The sequence below is a fragment of the Gigantopelta aegis genome, chromosome 3 (genome assembly GCF_016097555.1).
Source record: "Gigantopelta aegis isolate Gae_Host chromosome 3, Gae_host_genome, whole genome shotgun sequence".
Lineage (NCBI taxonomy): Eukaryota > Metazoa > Mollusca > Gastropoda > Neomphalida > Peltospiridae > Gigantopelta > Gigantopelta aegis.
Genome location: NC_054701.1, coordinates 93371923 through 93396922, shown reverse-complemented (window position 1 = coordinate 93396922; position 25000 = coordinate 93371923). Strand labels below are relative to the sequence as shown.

At 38.8% G+C, this 25000-nt stretch overlaps 1 protein-coding gene across 1 annotated transcript in view; it reads right to left on the bottom strand.

The window, feature by feature from the left end:
* Positions 1-2105: 2105 nt before the first annotated feature.
* LOC121369366 overlaps positions 2106-25000 on the bottom strand; it is a 51696-nt gene continuing 28801 nt past the window's right edge. Inside the window, exons 3-22 of the mRNA XM_041494411.1 lie at positions 23331-23657; positions 22897-22987; positions 20572-22403; positions 19092-19289; positions 18206-18349; positions 17475-17669; positions 16543-16701; positions 15440-15641; positions 14628-14821; positions 14190-14291; positions 13306-13469; positions 11871-12017; positions 11010-11379; positions 10255-10439; positions 9959-10108; positions 9329-9456; positions 8491-8753; positions 6023-6092; positions 5412-5608; positions 2106-4914 (exon numbers count right to left, since the gene is read on the bottom strand). Coding sequence (XP_041350345.1) covers positions 4412-4914; positions 5412-5608; positions 6023-6092; positions 8491-8753; positions 9329-9456; positions 9959-10108; positions 10255-10439; positions 11010-11379; positions 11871-12017; positions 13306-13469; positions 14190-14291; positions 14628-14821; positions 15440-15641; positions 16543-16701; positions 17475-17669; positions 18206-18349; positions 19092-19289; positions 20572-22403; positions 22897-22987; positions 23331-23657 — 5621 coding nt within the window. The 3' untranslated portion in view covers positions 2106-4411. The remainder of the gene's footprint in view (positions 4915-5411; positions 5609-6022; positions 6093-8490; positions 8754-9328; positions 9457-9958; positions 10109-10254; positions 10440-11009; positions 11380-11870; positions 12018-13305; positions 13470-14189; positions 14292-14627; positions 14822-15439; positions 15642-16542; positions 16702-17474; positions 17670-18205; positions 18350-19091; positions 19290-20571; positions 22404-22896; positions 22988-23330; positions 23658-25000) is intronic.

The following is a 25000-nucleotide window of genomic DNA, read 5'->3' as shown; positions in this document are numbered from 1 at the left end:
ACCTCCATCTCCCTCTACGCCACCGCCTACACGTAACTGGCCACTGTCACCAGTCTTGCCAGTTCGGAAGGCGGCGGTCCGGGCAGGAGCCGTTGCGAAGAGGAAGGCCGTCGCTCAGCCGAGCGACCAGCCTGACAAGGCAAGACCTCCACCTTCACAGGCACCGTCCCCCTCCGACTCGGAAGCCGTCTGGAAAGTTCAGATCGGGAAAATCAGGTCCGGCTTCCTGAAGTTCGTGCAGGGGGACACCTCGGATCCGGCATCACTGATGGGCGGACTAGTGGAACCAGAGCTGAAAAAACTGCCTGATGGAAGCGCTTACGAGCTACACACCATCAAGTCTACAGCCGGCAAGACGGGGATGGTACTAACTCAGCGCCGAGAAGGAGTCTTCTGACAAGCGGTCCTAGTTAGAGAGATGGATAGCCACACCATCCACAGGATCGTCAAGGCCCTTTTCGGCAACGACTACCGGAGTGTTATAACCATCCTCGCCGACCAGAGATGGAAGCACTTCATCCCCGCCTTTGCCGGTTCTCCGCTCATCAGTTCGCCGTAGGCCAACCTCCACACCCTAACGGCCTTAACGAGGCCACTCACGTGGACATATAGATTGGACTTTAAACATTTAAACCTTCGTTCAAAATTTTATGTCGAAATTACTTTTCTTTTAAATATTATTAAATAGTCCGATCCTCTCTTCTTTCTCTTATTTATTTTTGGACTGTCCTAAAATGCTCCAAATTATATAAATATTCGGCCGAGCAGTCAATTCTTTTTATTTTTGGCTTGTAATTTTTTTTTATTGTTATTATTTTTTTAAAAATTATTCTATTAACCTTTTTACTAATTGCTATTTTCAAAATTCTGCCCATTTTCAACACTACCCCCCCCCCCCCCCCCCCCCCCCCCCCCACATCCCGAGTCAGGCCACCGATCTTATCGGAGGTCGGACTCGGGATGGGCGTGTTCGAAACCCTAGTGGTATATGGGCACGTTAAACTAGTTATCATCATCATCATCATCAAGACTAAAAAAAAAACCGTGATGGTATAGCCATAAAATCTGTTTATACTAGTATACAATCCAAAGTTTATTACTGCACTTTACCCCTGTTTTGACAATGTCTCGCCCGATATTTTTAGAATTTGTACGCTCCCGAATAACGCTATAAAAGGCGAAGTGTAATTGGTCGATATTTAAATTGTTATTTATAGATGAAATGTCACCTGGACATGGCAGTCCATGCAATGCTGTTAGATCTACTGGCTAGACCCAGTGGAGTTATTTTTAATCAGATTGCATATATACATACATATACATATTTTATTACAAGATAGTGTATGTTGTTGAATCTGTATTTAAAGGGACTGTCTCGAGTTTCCTGCCCTGCCGTTAAGATGTTGTAGACTAAGAGAGACGTTTTAACCATTATAATTACATATTAGTTTATATTTGTCTGTATAACATATCAGAGGCTCTATATTGAATATGTTTCTGTTCGTCCTAGTGTTTGTTTTCGGTTAACCTTCATTGTATTTCCTAACATCAGAAGCACATTGAATATATAGACACTGGTATTCTAAACACGAATCTGTATTTAGTATGTAATTTAGTCGTTTAGACTTTTATTAGTCAGAAACATCTCACAATGGGAGCAAACTCAGGACTGTCTCTTTAATTTTCTCTCAATAACTTGTTTTCTAGAATGTACACCCTGAACTTCAAATACGCAATGTAAATGGGGAGTTTTAAATATTGATTTTGCAACTGATGCATGACTTTTATTAGAATTCGTAGACAACATGATACCTTATTTTGTATAATGTTTGCATTGAACTCCAAATACATAATTCCAATGTGATGTTTTCTAATTTATTTTCAACAGATGCATGACCTTTCTCACAATTCTTGGATGTCAGTGTTGTTGGAGTCTGACCGTAAATTTGGTAAAACCAAAATGACACTCTCGTATTACTAAAGCAATTTTGTCGTGTAAACTTGTGACAATGGTGTTCATTGTGCCACATAGCTTCAAGCAAAACTTTTACATGGTAATTCTGTGAAATGTATAATTTTAGTATTTATTAAAATAAAACACAATATAATATATTTGTATTTATTAAAATAAATCTACATGTATATAAAGAATTTGTATTTATTAAAAAAACCCACAGCATAATTTTATTTTATGTAAACAAAATATAACTTATTTGTTTAAATAAGCAACATAGTTTACTTATCTTTTCTCAATAACAATTTACAAAATTTGTTTGTGTTTATTTCAGTGAAGTACAATGTAATTTGTTAGTAGTTATATTAATAAAACAATGTAAATAATTTGATCATTCTTGATATATATACGACGACCGTGTATGCATTAACATAAAGTATACACGCGTGTATCTTATGTAATAATACACTACTGTGGAGACCTGTACAGATATGCTAATTACATGTCTATCAGCATACAGATACCGCCACCTGTTGAGTACTACCAAGAACATACAGGTTAGTTACACACGCAACTAATAGCTTGCTCAATATCGCATTTGTGTACAATATAGGATGGGTTCTATCATACATTTATTTATACACTATAAGCAATTATATTATTATTATTATGTCGACTAGTTTATTTTGTAGTCGACAGTCGGGCTAACGACTATTAAAAAAAATAGTAATTAATTTGTAGACTAACACCTTTCGTCATACAAACAACGGTTTCTATATGACTGCACTTTGAAACTGTAAACACCATATGAAGCACGTGCGTACCTGAGATCAAAGGGGTCGATGACGAACCTTTACTAAATATAACCTGCAATCTGATTTCGAACAATACCCGTTTACTTACTATTCAGCTGCTGATTGCTGTTTTATAAAGGGGATGCCAAACCAAATGTCAAGATAAATTGAACTTTAAACATAATGATAAAATGTCTGTTTGCAGGGTCAATGTCTCTTTACAGAATTATAAAGAATGTACACTGTGCAGTTGGGTAAAATAATTACTATTTATTTTGGGTACTTTTTTAAATGTACGCACGCACGTATGCACACACACACACACACACCACACACACAAAGGAACACACACACACACACTCTCTCTCTCTCTCTCTCTCTCTCTCTCTCTCTCTCTCTCTCTCTCTCTCTCTCTCTCTCTCTCTCTCTCCATACACCTGACTCATTTTGTAAAAAGCAAGTTGCAAACACCCTACCACTAACGCCCACTGAGAATTAATTTGAGTTACCGAACAATACAATTTGTCGATCGCAGCAATAGAAAGTGAATACACAAACTAAATACTCGGTCTGTATAAACTCAGATCTTAATACGTCACCTTCTCACTGTCATAGATCTTACAAAAACCAATGTTATCCCGTATCTAGGTGACCTTTTATCGACCGGTAAAACACCGCTGGTAGAAATAACACATTCAAAATGACTGTTGACGGAAGAAAAGTCACATGAATACGGAATTTCGTTTTCTGTTGTGAGATATTACTAACACTGTGTCACAGCATGTTTTCATTGGTGAAAGACGTAATGATATGATACTCCTCTCATAACGGTTATTCCTTTATGGATGACGGAGACTTGATCTCAGTATTGTCGTGAAATCGGTGTTTTGCTCTCATTTATAAACTAAAACTAGTTCGAATATATACTAATAGTTATCAGAGTATGCCCAATGTTTAGAGAGCGAAAAGGCGTCCATCCTTTATTGACTGTAACAATCACTCGGGTACGTTTTGATAGTAGGTTATTGAGGTCAAAACACGTACGTTCGTACGTGAAGGTCACAACACACACTCACAACTAAAATTCAATGGCACCATGATATGTACGATGTCTGTTAATGTCATTCGGTTCACAACCCGAAGACATACTGTAGATTCTACTCACTAGAACGTCACAATTAGATTTTGTGCATAGACTATCACACTTAATATATATGCTGAAGTATCACAATTTAAAAAGTTATATGACTGTACACATTAAGGCCCAAAATACACCGGATCTGGATCTGGGTCTGGGGAATATGGTACCAGTCCAAAATGAAACGCACTGAATCGAATGTAACAACGCGTCTGTGCTGGCGTCAACTACAGATCTGGCAACAGACGACATACAACATGCGCTATATTTTCACACTGCCAAATTGGCAGTTGCGCAATGTTCGAACCTTACGTTTTAAGATAAGAAAATATATATATTAAGCAATATGGAATAATCGTATACCGTTGATGTTTATAGAAAACAAAATATATACAAAGCTATGAAAGCAGTTAATTATATTTATAACACATAACAGTTACAGACCCAGACGTCAAAATACACTCTCCAGACACAGACATGGTGTTTAAGGGGCCTTAGACAGTAAAACGTTCACAGATGTAACCCTCACTGTTTGATGTCGCACGGTTTATCATACAGGTTCATGTAAGGTGTGCTGTTTCTCCGAGAATGCACATTGTACATGGGATCAAATCCGTCGTTAAACGCTCGGTTCACAAAACTACTGGACACGAAAGCAGAATTCCCATACGAACCGCTCATTGAGCTGCACGTGGAGCTCAACGAACTTGTCGATATTAGAGTTCGGGAGCTTCCGTTGAAGTGGAGTCCTACGTCCGAGCCTCGAGATGAGGCGTCCGAGCCTCGTGATGAGCCCTCGGAGCCTCGAGATGAAGCCGAGTTGCTAATGGTGGGAGATACCTTCTTCTGTGTCCTTTCATTTCTCTTCCTGCAGCAGACCGCCTTCCACTGTTCGCGAACCTGAGGTCGCCGAGCAACCATGAGTATGAAGATGAAAAAGCCCTGAAGGGAACTGAATATGGTGAAGATGTATTGGAAAACAAGTCGGGCGTTGTCAATCGCTAAATATCCAAACGTCCACGTGAGACCTGTTGGAAAATAAATAAATGCAGACACGTCATTGTCATACAAATTAGAAAATACGCTGTAATTCTACTTTAAAATAATAACTTATTTACATCAAAAAGAAAAGAACACAACTCAAAAGTAAACTCCGTATTCAACGTAATACTGTAATCGAGATCATGGTTAATAATAAATTATTATGGAAATCTAAAAATCTTAGGTTGGGATCACATTTAAATAATAAGTTTTTAATAACTGTTCAACTCAATAGTCTAAAACTGAAAAAAGAAAGGTAGGTTACTTCCCTTAGCATCTCCAAATAGGTTTTTTGCCATTATATTAACCTTTTGATGATTTCATAGAATTTGATTGATTGAAAACATATTTTATTACATAAACAACAAAAAGACTGGACACAAGTTAGAATAATTGCAATTTGTTATGTTGACATAAAGCATTAACTAATATAATCAAAGTCAATATGGGGAGAAAAAAACATCCGTCACCGATGCTGAATTACCTAGAAGCACAAAGACAGTGATAGCTGCTTTCAGATTGGTGGAGGCTCTCTTGTGTTTTGACTGGTTGTTTCGGAGACCGTCAGGCCTCCTGGTGATGCTGACGAGCACGACGACGAACATGATGACGTTGACGAAGATGATGACGCCGACGGGCAGGGCGAAGGCGTAGTAGAACGCCTGTAGATCGAGCCAGCAGCTACAGAAGTAAAACCGTGTTAGACATACTGAGCAAAAGAATAAAATAATATTATATTAACTAAAACCTTATCAGTTAGTAGATCAAGCGTGACTTAATGTCTGTGGTTTCAATATTTGAATGAAGTAAAATGGTTTAAATAAAACTTGATCGAGTATAGGACCCGAATACTGTAAATATATTCGTAGTGGAATGCTTGCATATTCAGCCTGCCTCTACATTCTTCCTATAAACAATGAATCTAAGCGTATAAGAGTATCAAAACAATTGGCGATACGAAAGACCCAGTTATATGTAAGTAGATAGAAAGAGGCACATAAATGCACATCTACTTTCATTTCAATACCACAGGTGTCCGTTAATAAATACTTGAAGTCTTTAGTTAGCCCATGAATTGCATTTGCTGATACTTACTAGTTAGATCTCCCGCGATAGAGGTCGTAGTCTATGGACAAAACAGTAATAACCGGAATCAGCGGCAGTCCTGAAATGATATTGATTTCATTCATCCACATGTTTGTATATTATATAACCAGTGGATTTTATCTTGTTCTAAAGTCCTAAGTTTATTGTATTGTCTTGTAATTTTTATTCAGCTAGACTGACAAGTGAAAAAACTTAAACCATCGTTAGTCGGTTACATACCTTCATAAGTTTAGGTTTGAATGAAAAGAGAGACGCATTTGAGAAAACTATAATCGTAAAACGAAACTAGCACAATGTTATTTGAGTTGGTATGGGTGTAAAGGTCAATAGCCTAGTCGGCCTGTGCACTAATACGGCTCTCAATTATGTAAATATATTTCTATTGCCAAACATTTCATTTACATTTGATATAATTTATGTTTAATACTACTATCTGTCAACAGCACATGAAACGAATATTCTGTTTTGATAATATATGATTCGCTGTCGTAAATTAAACATGGTGGGGGTTTTTTCTCAATATATTACTGCATGCTTCGGTTTCTTGTGCGGGGAAAACTTTCTATATTTTGTCACTTAGTTATAAATACTTTCAAACCCTCTGGCTGATTTTCTGTGTGTTTTTGTATTTATGTATGTTATTGTACTTTCACCATCTTGTCACAATGTATTAATTGTTCTATGTAAACATGTCCTCATATGCCGCAGACTACGACCTGAGTGTAACTAAACTTCAGTTCAGTCATTGTGATCTAGGAAAGTGCAAATCATCAATTCTAGATCGGACAGGCTACGGGTGTTTTGACACCAGAAACAACCAACCAGTGTCACGTCTACGGATAAATGATTAATATGTACGGAGATAGGACCCTGGGCTAATCAAACTATTAAACACTGGTTAACACTTTTTAGAAGTTCAAGATTAAAGCCTTGGTGATGACCCCAGGGGCGTCCACCAGCCGCTGTCAACGAGGAGTCTGTAAAACAGATTCAGCAGTCACACTTCGTCAACATAACTAACTGGTTTAGTTCAATGATACCAAAAAAGGCGAGGACTTTAACTGCACTTATTTTGTTGTGGGTCAATTTCCTTGATCTGTTAGTTATAGCAAGGACATTCGGGGAGTCAGTATTAATGAAGTAATTGATTCGGTCGTTCTAATCCGCCCAGTCTTCTAAAATAGGCTTCATACCCATCTGTACCTGGACGGAACATTGTTTAGGATGATTGTTTTTAGCAAATTTTAATTCATTTGTAACATAAATACAATCTAGACAAAGCATTTTGCTAGATTCTTTGTATAAATGTTTATATAAAGCCACCAGTCTTGTCCATACTGTTTAAATACAGTGTAAATTAGTCCCTCATTGTCATCATGACATCCATATAATTTGATTAACAAGACCGTAATCAGTAAATTTAGAAATACAATTAGAAACTAGTTCACTTAGTTTATGTTTTACATTTGAGGTCTAAACAATATGTATTGCTGTCATACAAAAAATAAACGGTTTTGGAATTAGCCAACTGACAATAGCCTATGTTAAAGCAATCTAATTAAAATTAGCTCAACTATTACATGTGGATCTAACACCAGCCAGTTGGAGCTCATGTCCACCAATCAAAACCTTACTTGCAGAATCCTGCCAGTGATTCAAAACTAACAACACTGCGTAGTCCCCAATGTCCAGGTAACATTACAAATTCAAAAAATATCGGGAGAGTCTATTTTAGTGGCCGCAGTACAGCGAACCATACCAATATATATTTATTTATTTAGTTATAAAAAAACTAAAACTAAATCAGTCTTCAGTTTTACATTACAAATTATTTATTTTATAAAATAAAACATGTTTTATGGCATTCGTAATTCACACGAAACATGTATACCCTCAGGATAATTCGGAATGTTTTCAAATTATTTTTAAATCAATGGCAGGATTCTGCAAGTAAGGTTTTGATTGGTGGACATAAGCTCCAACTGGCTGGTGTTAGATCCACATGTAATAGTGGAGCTAATTTTAATTAGATTGATGTTAAAGCATCTTCCCTAAATTTTACAGTACAAATATGTTTACCAATAATATGACAAAAACAATAATTTAACCTGTTCCAAATTACAAAGAGAAGAAACAGAAGGAAAAACATGTATGGGTCCATATTTTCGAAGTTATCTTAGCAGTACGATATCGTACAGCCATCGTAGGCGATGACATACGTGGTTGTGACGTCAACGCTTATTACAAATGTTTGCCAGTACGCATTCTTAACTACGGTTAATTGGGATTCTGTATTTTGTGGAAGACTTCGGTTAAGTTGGCTCTCAAATGCCACGCGAATCGGTGCAGTAGGTTTGAATCCTACCAATTGACACTTTGTGTTTTTAAATATTACGATATCGTAGCGCTTGGATATGTTCAAAACTCTGAAGCCTGGCATATAAAAGGAGGCGTACCCCATGCCGAGATGAGCGTCTTGAGTGTGTATCTCGAGATGTAGGAGCCGAGCACCTTGACGAACGTGAAGTACTGGAGCACTGCCTCGATCAGCATCCACATGAACGCCACCAGCAGCAGGTAGTGCAGCAGCATGGACACCAACAGACAGATGACGTAGTTGGACGTCTGCTTGATGCCAACCAGGAATACCAGGTTCGCGGCAACTAGGGCTAGCGCCATGTTGAACAACGTCAGCTGAGCACGACCTTTGCGCAGCTTCCTGTGGTAGTACAATGTAATAAATGGTTCGTCAAAACTATTTAAAAGCTAAGTTTACAATACTTATAGTGCAACAAAAATAACATAGTCCAATATTAAGCACATCCAATTGAAATGCATATTCATTAACTAGCAAGAAATAATGCATCTTTCTGAATTTTGATTGATTGCCTTCAGAGTATTATATTATGAATGTAACTACATCGGTCTCATAGATGATAGGTGCCAGGTTTACATCATAGTAACAGTCTTTCCATTAATCACCAAGAACGAGCTGTGTCAAGGTGAGTTTTAACATTAAGTGGATAAAATCACAAAAATAACATCATAACTATAAAACAGATAACATTTCTTTTAATTTAATTTCAATAAATTTCAAGATTATTATTTGATTATTCAAATCTAAAAATCAGTAAAGATAAGAATGTACTTGGAACATAACACTGGATAAACTACAAAAAAAAATATTAATTTGGTTGCATACTCTCGTCGTATTTTGACCATCACTATTCTTGTGCTAAGCAAATGACGTAATGTCTTTAAACATGATTGTATTAGCTGATTCACAAAACGTACTTGAAGAATATGAAGCTGATGACGGTCAGGGACAGACCGAGGATGGACAGGGACAGTCCAACCAACGTGATGATGCTCAGAGTCAGCTCGTGATCCGGAGCAATCGGTTTTCTCTGCCCGTAGAAATCCTAGCAAATAAAGTACGTTCATTTCTCCATTACATTTATCAATCAATTGTTGTTAAACAAGGAAGGGCAGATGGGCCAGGCTAACTTGCACCCCAGACAAATGCCATAAAGTGTCTCTTTGTTTTTGCTTCCCCACCACTTAGTTATTTTTAACTAGGTTTGGCCATGGACAAAATCTCCTCAGTTGCTCTTTATGTTAATTAGTAGCAATGTTTATATATATAACAGCCCACAGTAAAGATAAGACATATCATGGTCCTTTTTTAAACAAACCAGTCTTGGGACATTGATTGGACTGGAAAATAATACAAATAGTCCATCAAGCAGGCCTGATCCATCACAACCCATCGCGGATTGTCTATCCACTGAACTCTGTTACATTTTAAGAAAAAAACGTCATGAAAACATAAACCTTATCCAAGCTAGATTTTGCTTTATACCTTTTTTATTAACAGAAAGAAAACTCGGTAGTAATAACAGTATTCATGTTATAGAAACTCACTAGCAGAATGGCGAAGTTAGTCAGATGATCACAAACACAAATTTCCTTCCCGAACTTGGTGCCGTTGTAGTGGCATCCTTCGTTAGACCACCCACTACGATGGAAATCCCAATATACACATCTCGTCGTTTGCAAGTGACTGGTCCTGTCCTAAAATAGAAAACTGAATGTGCAAGTAATAATCACTATTTGTAGTTTTTCGTATTTGTTTATGGTGTCGGTATATTGCATGACATTGAAGCCGTCAAAACATATATTTGCTTCCATACTGAAAGATTAAACTACACTGATAATACCTTGAAAGGTTTGAAGACCATGCGGATGCTATCCTGGAGACCAACTATCTTCTTGCCACCCAGGCTGGCCGCGATGATGGCACTGTTGATGACGTCGTGGCTGTTGTTGGAAAGAGGAGCGACAGATGTGAACAAGCCCACTTTCCGATAAATGATCATTGACAGCCGAGTTATGTTCGTACCAGCTGCACAGAAAACAATACAAAATGCAATTACAACATTTGTTTTTTAATACTTTAATAATAGTTTTTTTTATAAGTTTTTCCTGGGTTTTTGTTTATTTCGTAAAACAGTTCTAGCCACACTTGTTATTCACACACACACACACACACACACACACACACACACACACACACACATCCTAAATTATGACCTTATATAACAAGCATCTCATTCTATTGAAAAGGCAAGAACTGGATATGTACATGAATAGCCAACGGAATTGAATTGAAAGACAAGAGTAGTAATTTCATGAAGACAGAAAACAAAACTTCAAAGGAGACCGAAGAAAGCCGGTAGAAGGGAAGCAAACGTTACGTACTTCAATTAGAACAGAACAACACCTTTTAGTTTGAGAGTTTCGAGGTGCCTTAAGCTGTCATTTCTTTAATCAAACCCAAAATGAATGTTGTCAAACAACACCATTTTACAAAGTTCATATTCATCCATTGAACACTTTACAAAAATAAGCGATATCAGATACAAATACTTTCTTCGACAAACACGTTAACAAAGCACATTGTTGAAATGTTTACCATTCATTCTCTCTGTGACCAGCGCAATGGGCAGTTCTATGGCCACATCAAACGTCATCAACATGTCGTCCGATCGGTCCCTGATTGTAAGAATGCGCGGCTGGGACAGGGGCGTGTTCCAGTCACCGGCGACGGACGCCCCTAGGCCAATCACAGGCTTCATGCCTTGCTGCAGGTCCCACATCTCCACAGCAATGTTGGGAGACACAAAGCGAGCGTGAGTTATTCTGCCCAGATCCGATTTTCTTGCAAACTCTTCCAGATTGTTGATGATGGTAGAAGCGGCCTTCGTTTTCATTTCAGCCTTGTGCATAGCAGTGTCTCCCAGATCCAGGATCTTGTTTACTGTGGAAACCAGCTGCTTCCCAACCTAGAGTTGTCAAAAAGTTAAGGTATATATTACCAACATAAAACAGAATAATTAATTTGACTGAAATCAGCTTTTATTGCATTAGAATATGAAAAGGATCTGACACAAGTTGTTCAACATACTAGGCCCAACTCAAACATTGTTAATAATATAATTTGAAGCTGTATGGCGTAGTGGTTACGTCATCTGATCTAAAACTGCTAGATATTCAATTACAGGTGTAATTTAGACCGTAACCACGCCACCCCCAAATATATACTGAAAGAGGGTCACGTCTCTACGAAGACTTTCTGTGGGTGGTCGTTATACACACATTTGACTGTCAAAGATATAGTTATGTTACCTGACAACTGCTGAAATGCCAATGAGGTCAACCGTCAATCTGTGTTCAGATCGTAGTATATTCTATGGGAATTCAGCAGAAGGTCACTTAGTGTAGTAACCTGACTCTATATTATTTGTCTCTACATCAAATACTCTGAATGACTCACCTGTTCTGAGCTTGGGTTCACTTCTACGATACGCTTCATCACCTGTGCACACTTGTCAATATCGGCTTCTGTCAACTCCGACGTCTTCTCCAGAATGTCCTCCAGTTTGTCCATCACTTCTATTACGTTAGAGTCTTCTATCTCCACCTGTCAACACACCAAATTATATCACAACGGTATTAAAACCACCCATGTCCATCACATCTATGACATTGGAGTCTTCTATCTCCACCTGTCAACAGACCAAATTACATTACAACAGTGGCGGATCCAGAAAAATCCATTTAGGGGGCCCCAGTGACATGAGGCAGAATGCCAAGGGGACTTTTGGGGGAGGTTTGGAGGGGATCGTAAAGAAAATAAAAATTAATATATAATAAAATTATAATTGTCGCAAAATTTTGGGGGGTCCAGGACCCTGCCCTCCCCCCACCCCCTTTAGATCCGCCTCTGGTCTTAAAACCAAACCATGTAAACAACCCACGTCTATCACTTCAATGACGTTAGAGCTTTCATCTCCACCTGTCAAGACACTGAATTATATGACAACTATCGTAAAACCAACCCATGTAACCAACGCACGCAATGCAGTCCTTAATTTTTCATTTGTCAACACATCGACCGGCCTCGGTGGCGTCGTGGCAGGCCATCGGTCTACAGGCTGGTAGGTACTGGGTTCGGATCCCAGTCGAGGCATGGGATTTTTAATCCAGATACCGACTCCAAACCCTGAGTGAGTGCTCCGCAAGGCTCAATGGGTAGGTGTAAACCACTTGCACCGACCAGTGATCCATAACTGGTTCAACAAAGGCCATGGTTTGTGCTATCCTGCCTGTGGGAAGCGCAAATAAAAGATCCCTTGCTGCCTGTCGTAAAAAAGAGTAGCCTATGTGGCGACAGCGGGTTTCCTCTAAAAACAGTGTCAGAATGACCATATGTTTGACGTCCAATAGCCGATGATAAGATTAAAAATCAATGTGCTCTAGTGGCGTCGTTAAATAAAACAAACTTTTTTTTGTCAACACATCGAATTATATGATACAATTCTTAAACCAACCCAAATTCATTGTTTCTATGAAGAATATTAGTCTTGAATTTCCACCTGCCAAGATATCAAGTTACACCACAAGTGTTTTTAAACTACTATGCACATTCATTTCAATGACTAATATTTAAGCCTTAAATTTCCATCTGCCAACAAATTAAATTATATCACAACTGTCTTAAAAGTAACCCATGTCCATCACTTTAATGTCATTAAGAGTGTTCAATGTCTATTAGCCAGCTCATTAAATTACATCACAGGTCTTGTCAAATCAACCCAACAAAAAAAAGAATAAATATATTTTTGTTATCTTAATTGCTTAAAATACTAATCATGTTCCAATTAAAATGGTTTTGATAGCAGCGGTTATTTAAGTGACAGTTTAGTGACCTTATCGAGTTCCATGAAAGGTTCCTTCGGCAGAGAGCTGAACGGGGTGATGAACAGCTCTGTGTTCTCGTGCAGATTACACGTGGAGTCAATATGCCACAAATCCCAGAATGCACCAGTCTCATAGTCTCCCTTGCAGACCGCAAATCCAGCAGGTATTGCGCCTACAAAAAGCATACGATAGTTTAACATATTCGAAATGTTACATGATAAGTGAAAAATGTAGAATTTAGGTGGCAAATGCAGCGAAAATGTTTCATATTGTTTTAGTAGGCCCATAGGAACGACATTTGGAGTGCCACAATCACTAGTGAGGGGGGGGGGGGGGGGGGGGCGCAGTCTCTAGTCGGGGTGGGGACACAAACTACATAATTTTGTATCTTTATTTGTATAGAGTAGGACAGAATCGTACATTTTCGTCCCAGGTTCCTACAAATCTGATTTCTATTTTTAAAAACTGGAATATATAAGGTAAATGTTCTTCAAGAACAATACTGTTTGGTATTTTTAATCCTACTACATCTACAAGGAGAATTATTGTTCAAAGCGTATGTGCTCTTCGCCGTGTCGTGGAGCATAGAATCGAAACGACAAAACCGCAATCAGGGCCGTATCTATGCACAATGCAGAGTCGAACTGACATTTGTCAAAATAGTAATGAAGTGCATGCATCTCTGTCTAGTGTGTTGCCTACAGGAGGAGAGCCACTGCCGGGAAGATAATCCGTCATGCACCACCACAAAGAGGACTGCCACTCCCAGCCTAGTTTCCTAAATCAAAACTAGTGCCGAACAGAGCTCATTAGAATGCGTACAGTAAAACTGACCTGCACTCATGATTCACTGTCACAACAGTGATAATATCAGGTATACGCGAATACGTACCACATACATCCTTGCTGTTTGCCCGCTGACCGACAGCTGTGGTTTCAAAGTGGGCCTTGTGACCAGTGTCTTTGTCTGTCAGTTCGTCTCGAATACAGGCATCTGTGTGAATATCAATGTCATAAAAACTACAATCAAACAAAACACACGAAACAACTTTCAATTTGAACTTCTTTTTTTCTTTTTTCACAAAAAGAACACACCTAAACATACATCAGCTTGCCGACAATAGTCTTCTCGCGATCCCACATGCAGTACTTTATGTAGCAGCAAGTCTGTCTGTCTGTCTGTCTTTCTGTCTGTGTTTTGTGGGGAACAAACACACATTTGCTTTTCGCATTGTACACTGTATTCCAGTATGTTTACAAAATTTACAAAACCCCACCATTACACATTCCCACAACCCACATACCTAAAAGTATGTACATATGCACCTACCTGTTCTACGGATGCGTATATTGCTGACAACTGGCCGTTCCACGTTCCACTGTCGAGATATGTTGAAGTCCATTGTGGTGAGCACGTCGTGAAATCGCTCCAGGTAAGCTGTTACTATTTTATCTTTGACATCGTCCAACACCGGATGCTTCAGACTGAGATGCACGTAGAAACTCACTTCCCCAGACTCAGGGCTGTTAGCAGGGGAAAAACACAGAAGATATTCACTGAGTTTTGTTTTAAATACCCGTCGCTGAAAACATCACAACCAATATAATGTACTCAGGACCTGTAACAGTATTAGCAGGGATGTTGATTTATCTGATACACAACCAAATGTTGTCCTATATTATCAATATATTTCTGAATAAACAATATTATAAACAATATTCTTCCGCTCCCATTTGAGATTTCAGACATCACACAGCGATATCCAGCAGATGTTGAAACTTGATTTAATGACATGTGATTGGCTGCTGGATAATGGTAATGTATACGTCATAACCTAACCATCCAATGCAATTAACACTACCGAAAGTGATTTGTGAATCGCATGTGCAGACTAGCAAAGTAAATAACTTTTATATATATATATATATATATATATATATATATATTAAAAAAACCGTTTACTAGTAAATATATTTTAAGTTAGGTTTTTCGAAGATATGTCCTTTAGATACCATTTATCTGACAACTCATTGTTTAAAAACGTATAGGTGTCGTTAAACATTGATTTATTCATTCATCCATTCCAATTATAACAACTATATTAGGAAGCGACAAAAACCAGTCTTGGTTCACTAACGTACCCAGCATGTTTCACAACGCTGTCTATATCGCCCACAGTTGTAAACAGACGGAGCAGTGAGCGGAAGATGTTTTGGTTGATGGTTGACAGGTCACGTGACATGGTTACGGGGATTCCGGTTTCTGCGTTCATGTAGTTGAGAAGCGCCGCGTCGTACAGGGGTATGCCCTTTGTGTTGACCACGCCGTGCAGTGTTAAAACATCTGAAGATGTAATTTAATAACAGGTACATGAAAAAGTTAGTTGGTTTAATGACACCTCTAGAGCACACTGATGTGTTAATTATTGGCTACTGGATGTGAAACATTTGGTAATTCGGACATATAGTCTTAGAGAGGAACCAGCTACATGTTTCAATTAGTACCAGTTGATCTTTTATATGCACCATCCCACAGACAGGATGGCACTCACCACGGCCTTTGGTATACCAATCGTGGTGTGCTGGCAGGAACGAGAAATGGCATGTACATGTTTACCGACACGTGCAAAACTTCATCAAAATAGTGACATGCTCTTGGTTATAATCTTGTAAAACAACAACAACAATGAATACGAAACAAATGGCATTAGCAATTACTCTATCGTATATTGACAGATGTATCAGACGAGGGTTTGGGGTTGAAGAAAATGATGATCATCTTACTAGGATAAAAAACAAACATGATATTTTACTGATCAATTTCGGATATGTTTCGCGAAATTCTGGAAATTTTAGGTTTGCTTTTGTTTTGTGTTTTGTAAGGTGGCGCTTTTTTGTTGTTGTTTGCAGACAAGACACAACGTCACTAGCTCTCACAATCCCAATATACATATTTAAACAGAGTGAAAATGCAGCCTGTTTCCTCATAGCTCAACACAGCTCTTCGATATTAAAACTGTTCTGTCTCTTTGTGTTGTTCCCTTTCCGAGAAAATGCACATACAATTTAATGAGGGTTTTTTGCTGCTAATGTAAAAAAAGTAGCCTATTCGTTGACATTATGTTTGAAATAAAATAAGCCCCTATTAAGCAATAAATTATACCCCCTTCATTTCCGTCTTAGACAATATGTATACCAGTTTTACCTATTTCCATCTACTGATGTCTTACAGACGGAATGCTTACCGTTAAAAATGACGAGGAATTTGTTCGACTTGATTTTCCGGTACGGTCTGTTTAACCACATCTGGCACCAGTAGAGCCCCTGTAGCCGTGACGGGTGAACCACCTCACCCGGTGACCGCCCTAGACGTTGTGCTAGGGTGGAGTCCAGGCGCAGGTTTCCTGAACAAACAAAAACATAAATACTTATAGTCGAGAAGAGTGTTTATGTAATTATTATAATACACCAAATTGGCAAATATGTAATTATTATAATACACCAAATTGGCAAATATATTTGACAAATTTGAACCTAAAATTATCAAGTTCCACTGTGCTTTATTTTGTTGTAATTTGAATGACTAACAATACATGCAAATTGGTACACATTGTAAAACAAAGTTCGCCAAATTACTAGCAGTGTCTTTTTATTATTTAGGCATGGAACAACAAACAGCCGTGATTTTAAAATTATATTCCAAAACGGATGTAAATTAAATGAAATTACTACAAAAACTGAAATGGAAAATGAATAATTCAAACATAGTTTACCAAAACAAATCTATCATTTTAAAAGTAAGGTGGGGAAAAACAACGAACCCAAGATTCCAGCCACCCACCTCCACCCTCCGCCTTCAACTTCCCAACAGATAGGTCCTGTACTGATAAACCAAACTCGGTGGTCTTGTGATTAAGCCATCGGACATAAGACTGGTAGGTATTGGGTTCGCAGCCCGGTACCGGCTCCTACCAGAACGAGGTTTAATGACTCTTTGGGTAAGTGTAAGACCACTACACTTCTTCTCTCTCACACTAACCGCTAACAACTAATAACTAACCAACTGTCCTGGACATACAGCCCAGATAGGTCAGGTGTGTATCCAGGACAGCGTGTTTGAATCTTAATTGGATATAAACACAAAAATAACTTGAAATGAAATGGACTGATAACTCACGTGAGTTAAAACCGTTTCTGTAACTCTCCCTGACTCGTATTTCCGGAATGACCGTCCCGTCTTTAACCCACGTGACCTGTTGGTCTGGCAGACTGGACGTTAGCGGACACAGCAGCGACCCGGGGAGATTGTACGACGTGAACACGTTCTCCACGTCGTCATCGTCAAACACAGGCTGCACGCTGTCCACGGCAACTATAACGACGTTAAGCATATGTACTATTATAGTTGTGTCATTGCTATACAATACTACATTTACACAATGTTAAAACTGCCGTGCCTTGTTTCAGAGATTCGTACAGGTTTGTTAAAACTGCCGTGCCTTGTTTCAGAGATTCGTACAGGTTTGTTAAAACTGCCGTGCCTTGTTTCAGAGATTCGTACAGGTTTGTTAAAATTGTATTTTGAAGTAATATACATATTGATCATAGATTCGTACAGGTTTGTTAAAATTGTATTTTGAGGTAATACTGTGTGTGTGTGTGTGTGTGTGTGTGTATGTGCGCGCGCGTGTGTGTGTGTGTGTGTGTGTGTGTGTGTGTGTATGTGTGTGTGTGTGTGTGTGTGTATGTATGTATATATACATAGCAAAACGTAATGTTTAAAATTGATGAAAACATCATAAATAGTCAACTAAATGTTTTGGACTTACGGATATCTCGTGAATAGTAACACAAATTTTTTAAATTAACGAAATACCGTAAATATTAATACAAAATTTTACAACTTACGGAAATAGCGTGGTGCTTTTTCACAGACCGATGGTAAAAACGTAGTGCATGGAAATGCCTTGAGCGTGAAGTCATCCAAATACGCACAGCTGCCGTTTAGCTTTAATTTGTTTGTGGACTGTAAATCAACCCAAGCAAAGGTTCCTGAAAATATAAATTACTACAGTTAAACACAATAGTAACTTCAATTGTTTTCAGTTACAATGAGTCGCGATAGTTGAACTATAAATGGAGGCAAGAGTTAGTTAACCATGAAACATGACAGAAGATACTAAAACATGTATATATTCTAGCAATGTTCTTCTCTATTTCTAAGTAGTAGTTATGGATTCAGTGTTTAGAAATGCTCTAAAAGCAGAATAAATATCTTTTCTTTATAGAAATTGTATTTTCTTACACACCCGTTGCTGAGAACATCAATCGTTATTTTTGATAACGCATACTTTTGACACATATACGTGTGATAACAATTTTAAGACATGACTGGCTGCTCATAGGTGATGATCTGGTCACTACTACCATACATCCAATGAACAAATGCACAGTCGAAATCGATTACTCTATGACATATAAGAACTTGATTTCTTTGAGACGCATACATTAACTACAAGCGCTATGGCCATAGGCGGAAAAGTCGTTTAAGTTATTTTAGAGACCTGTAACAAATACAATACTACAATCGTGTGTGTTAGATATCATTTAGATTACAACTCGTTGGCCCTCACTTGTAAGATGCGTTTTACAAAACCTGTAAGATGAATGGAATCTATCGGCCAGTCGTGTAGTATTCTCTCTTTAATGTATTAATTTCGTGTAAAAAGACATTTATACAGATGTAGTCAAGCTGCACTAAAATAGTCTTACTAGACTTGCAAACATAACACACCTATCCTGGTTCTGGCGCGGTAGAACAACAACGCCAGTGCCGTGACGTTCCCGTAGAAGTCGGAGTCCACGTGCGCCATGACGCCTCCCTGTGCGAGACACTGCTGATGTGCATCATAAAACGACAACGGAGACGCGTTCACCACGTAGCATTTATCTACATCCGGGTGTCCTAGCCAGCCTTCTCCACAGAGTGGTGCTGAAATGAAAGACATTAGGAACATTTCTCAAATACACGATTCCTTAGACTAATGGTTTGGGATTACATGCATTGTTGTCAATATTATACATATACAATTATAGACTCAATACGTACGTCAAGGCTACAAACAGTTTGTGTGGCGTTAGTCTGGATTCTGTCTTTGAGCCTTGGTCGTAATTAAACAATTTTCTTACACACCTGGTGTGAGAATATTATTCGTTATTTTTTTATAACACATACTTGGTTACACATGTACGTGTGCTAACAATTTTAAGACATACGACTGGCTGCTTCTAGGAGATGACCAGGTCACCAGTGTCATACATCCAATAAAAGATTACACTGTGACGTATAGTTAACCTGACAATAATTTGTCTGTGACGCGTAATTAGCTCAACGTTTAAGGGCTGTAAATAAATTTTAGTAAAAAAAAGATGTTAAATTTTGCTTAAAACCTGGTTTTTGAGGATATGTTAGAAATAGAATAATACATTCGTGTCCGTTAGATGCCATTTATCTTACAACTCGTTGTTTAAAAACGTATTTTAAAAAACTCGCTTTCGCTCGTTAGATACCTTTTAACACAACTCATTGTAAAATAAATGGTATCTGACGGACATGAATGTATTATTCTCTATTGTAAGATGATAAATGGTATCTGACGGACACGAATGTATTATTCCCTATTGTAAGATGATAAATGGTATCTGACGGACACGAATGTATTATTATCTATTGTAAGATGATAAATGGTATCTGACGGACACGAATGTATTATTCCCTATTGTAAGATGATAAATGGTATCTGACGGACACGAATGTATTATTCTCTATTGTAAGATGATAAATGGTATCTGACGGACACGAATGTATTATTCCCTATTGTAAGATGATAAATGGTATCTGACGGACACGAATGTATTATTCCCTATTGTAAGATGATAAATGGTATCTGACGGACACGAATGTATTATTCTCTACTATAAGATGATAAATAGTATCTGACGGACATGAATGTATTATTCTCTATTTATACAAACAAAAGCCACAGATATTTATGAATATAATATGCACATTATTCTTGATTTCTTTGTCTCGTTTTTTTTTTTTTTGTATATTCGATTAAGTTGAAACAATGCAACTTTTAGACATATTTTTCTTTTGGAAAAGTACCCATTTTGTGAGTAATATTATTGTTTACTCTTCGTTCATCTCACTTCTTTCTGTTCCTTGCACCCACCCCTCAAAACGTGTGCCCAGAAAGGTCAAAGTAACTCACTCCTCCCGAGGTAGCGAATTGGCTGTTTGTAGCAGACCGACGCGTGTCTCTCCGAACAGTCCTGGAGATTCATCTTCGCCTCCAGACTGTGTTGTAGGGCAGGAGTCTTGGTGAAGGCCAGTCGTTCAGCCAGCTCTTTGATATAGTCTGTAGCCGCGGCGGTGTGGAAGCTGGTCGGGAACAGAGTATTCGAAAACTTCAGCACCTCAGATTTTGGTGGCGGGGTAGCTGCACTACCACGTAATGTTGCTGGACTAGCTGTTGTCTTCACTGCTGTTGGTATTGCGTCATCGTCGTCATCGTCAGAATCTGTCACAGCTGTGGAGGAGCTGGGTCTGGTGGGCACGGGAGTAATATGGTCTGTAATGGACGCTGTTGATCCAGAAGTTGATGATTTGGAAACTGATGCTTTGGAAGATGGTGGACTGGAGGTTGTTGTCCTAGAAATTGTGTGTTTGGAAGTTGTAGAAGTAGTTGAAGAAGGTGTTATTTTACCTGAAGTCGATCTTGTGGGGGAGCCTGTAATAGTTGAAGGGTCAAGTGTTTGTGGGGTGGTTGTTGTGCTACTCCCTGAACTAAAAGACGCGTTGACCGTCTGAGCGTGATCTGTTGGAGCAGTAGTAACAGTGGCGGCTATAATTATTGTAAATGATGACGTTGTTGTTGTTTTAGAAGTAGACGTTTCGTTAATTTTTAGTGCTAGATCTTTCTCTTCGAGAGACATATCTTGGCTACTTGTGGCATTTTCACTGATTTCAGATGAATCAACATCTAATGTCTTGTTTATTGGTTCTGATGTCGTATAGATTGGCAATGATGTTGATGTTTCTGTCGATACTGAGTCTCCACGTATTGTATGACCATTTTGTGCATTAGACGAAGTCACAACTGATGCTTGTGTTGTCGACTGAGCAGTGCTAGTCGGGACAGTGTTAACACGTGTTGATGTCTGTGACGTATAGTCTAAACCACTAGACCCTGGCGTCGCTGAAGTCGTGTTAGAAACAGTAGGAGGTGTTGTTATCTCATTACGCCGTGCTGTGCTTCTTTTGACGTTGTGTTTCTCCTGAGATGATTGAGATGGGTCCTCAAATCCACCATCATTTCCAATAGCATCGGTTGTCTGTGAAGACGTTGTTGGGACCACCGTGGATGTAGTGGTCTCACTGGCGTTCTGTGCAATTACTTGTCCATTGTGGTCTTTTTGTGCTTTTTGTTGTTGTTGTTGCTGCTGCTGCAGCAGTTTTCGTTGTTGTCGCAGATGGTGATGTTTTAGCAACTGGCCGAGGAATCTGTTTTTAGCATTCTGTCTGCTGTGTTGAAGAAACATTAAGTTTGGGGAGTTGTTTTCTGACGGGTCGTGATCTCCGGGAATGTTGAGAGGATTGTTCAAGTTGTCATCCATATCTCCGAGACGTCCAAACCCCAGGTTCAGTTTTGTTCCGTCCGATCTTCGCGTCCTTCTGTCAGAACCCTGCTTCTGTCTGGAAGACCTTCGCTTCCTTCCGCCAAACCATCGCTTATCTCCGTCAGATCTTCGTATTCTTCCGTTAAACCTTCGCTTCCTTCTGCCAAAAGCCTGTTTTTCTTCAGCAGATCTTCGCTTCCTTCCTTCAAACCATATCCTATTTCCTTTAGATCTTCGATTCCTTTGAACAGATTTTCGTTTGAATATTTCTGATGGATCGCTTGCCCTGTTTGATCTGCGGTTTCTGCCCAGACTGAAGAAATCACGTTTCACAGAAACCATTCCACACGAATCGTCAATATCTTCAAATGTCGTTCTGTTCCATAACCACCCTCGTTTAACTTTGTCATGCCCGACTTGTGGTCTGAAATAAAGATATATATCTAGGGTTAAATAACAAACACTAGTCACGAAAAGTATAACAATAAAATGCAATAGTACTAAGTAGTGAGTCTTAATTTAATATTTGACTAAGCATATATTGATACATTACATCATTTACATATTTGTTTCTGCCACATATTGCAATATAACTTAAAACATATGTTAACATAATTATTTTCGTTCATATATTTGTGTATGTGTGCTCTTTATAATATCCTATACTGCATGGTAAATCGTATATCTGCACAAGGCAGAGTCGAAAGGACATTTTAGGCAAAGTCGTGATTGCTTCCATGATCCACTATCAGGTACTCATCCCATGAGGACTGCCACTCCATAGGAGATCCGTAACAGGATATTTTATCCCTGTAGGAGAACGAGCACTCCCAAGACTACTGTAGCTTAGAAAACCCAAACCGGTGGTGTGTTTGTTACTATAAAGATGCAGCTACTGAATGCTGGTTATTACGTACTGAGCGAATGTCTGTACCACAGATGGACGTAGTTCATCCCACACCAGTTTAGATCCCTCTTCGTGCAGCCCCGACCAGTACGACTGAATTCCTGAAATATGTTTATATTAAATAAATAAATAAAACACAATGTAGTCAGAGTACCGGGCTACACCCAGCTTAAAACAATTAGGAGTAGAAAATCATAATAAAGGGACTTTTCCAATAGACAAAAAGGGCAATTTTGAAATACAAAAGGCACTTTTTTGAATGAGCAACCAGACACAAAAGTTACAGCATAAACGTATGATTGGTGTACATGGTTATTATACACTATTGACGTTTTTGATTGACATCGATAGTCCCGACTGACAATCGAGATATCGACTCCAACTTCACCAGAAACCCTGCCCCACTCCCAGCACTGAGATAAGAAACATTGAGAAATGATTTACCAAGATCGTCCATGCATTGTTTGAGAGACAAAGTCCCTATCTGTATCTTCGACTCCAACTTCACCAGGAATCCCCTGTCTTGTCTGCAGACGTCACGTGATTCCTCCCACGACCTCGAGTCGTTCACTATTCGCAAACAGATGGGTTCATCCAGCCCCATAGCCGACACTTGCCACACAGCGGGCGTCCAGCCCGTGGGGCATATCACGTGATTCTCCAGACCCAATCGAATGCTCTCCTGAACATGGTCCTCGCTGAGGATGTCGTTGGTGGGCGTGGTCTCATCATTATCACGAGACATCGCTCCTTGACCAGACACCACATTAACTAGAACATTAAATATATATATATACAGTAAAGTACATTTATAACGAACATGCGTAGAACGAACTACTACATAGAACGAACTGATCGTAAATTCCCGTTTTATTTTCATATATATTAATGCCCAACTTATGCAAATGCGTACAATGAACTACTGCTATAACGAACTATCATGGTCCCTTTTGGTTCGTTATAAGAGTACTTTACTGTCTATATATATGTCTATATATATGTCTATATATATGTCTATATATATACGAGTAAAGTGCTTGCAGCAGGTCCACACACATACACACACATGCACGTCCAAATATGTATTAAACAACCACATCGTTTTGATTAAATCTAAACGACAAAACCGTATTCCTATATCAAAATCGTATCTCGCCACAAGGCAGAGTCGAAATGACGTTAGGCAAATTCGTTATTGCTTCCATGATCCACTATCAGGTGTTCGTCCTTAAGAGGACCGCCACTCCACTAGGAGATCAGTAACACAATGTTTCAACCAATGGCATATACACAGTTGTGATGGCATGCACTCATGAATCACTGTAAAACAGTAATAATATTTGGTGTTCGCGAAATGTGAGCATATCGTGCCTCACCGGTGGCACGCGACATGAATCTAACAGTTTGACTACACATGTACTTCTTTGCTTCTTTTTGTGAATCTCAAGTTGTCATGTTGTACATAATAACATCTCTCTCTCTCTCTCTCTCTCTCTCTCTCTCTCTCTCTCTCTCTCTCTCTCTCTCTCTCTCTCTCTCTCTCTCTCTCTCTCTCTCATTGGAGTTAATTAAAGCCTGTTAATATTAGTGCATTTCACGAGTTTGGTTAAATATCCTCTGAACTCTCTCTCTCGCACAGATATTCGTCTTTAGATATTCACCATCAGCCATGTCGTTCTAGTAAAATGATAAATGACAGGAATAAACAGAAGTGTTTACTGCTATCTCCACGAGTAAAAGGTACCTGTTGACAAATAACATGACACCCCGCGGCTATGAAATAAAACAAGACATTCACAGAGGTGTTTATACACGATCTTCAACCACTCGGCGTTCATGTGGGATCATACGTAAGAAAACAGAAAATCATGCTAATGTAACAGTGACAGCGTGTCAGCGAGTTGATGATACGGGCATGGCAATCGTTATTTTAAGATTTCTATTGTTCTAAAATATTTGGACAATGTGAGATAAGGTAAACAACAACCCATAGTATCCAAAACCATATCTCCGTATCTGAGAGAGAGAGAGAGAGAGAGAGAGAGAGAGAGAGAGAGAGAGAGAGAGAGAGAGAGAGAGAGAGAGAGAGAGGGAGGAGGGGGGGGGGGTATTAC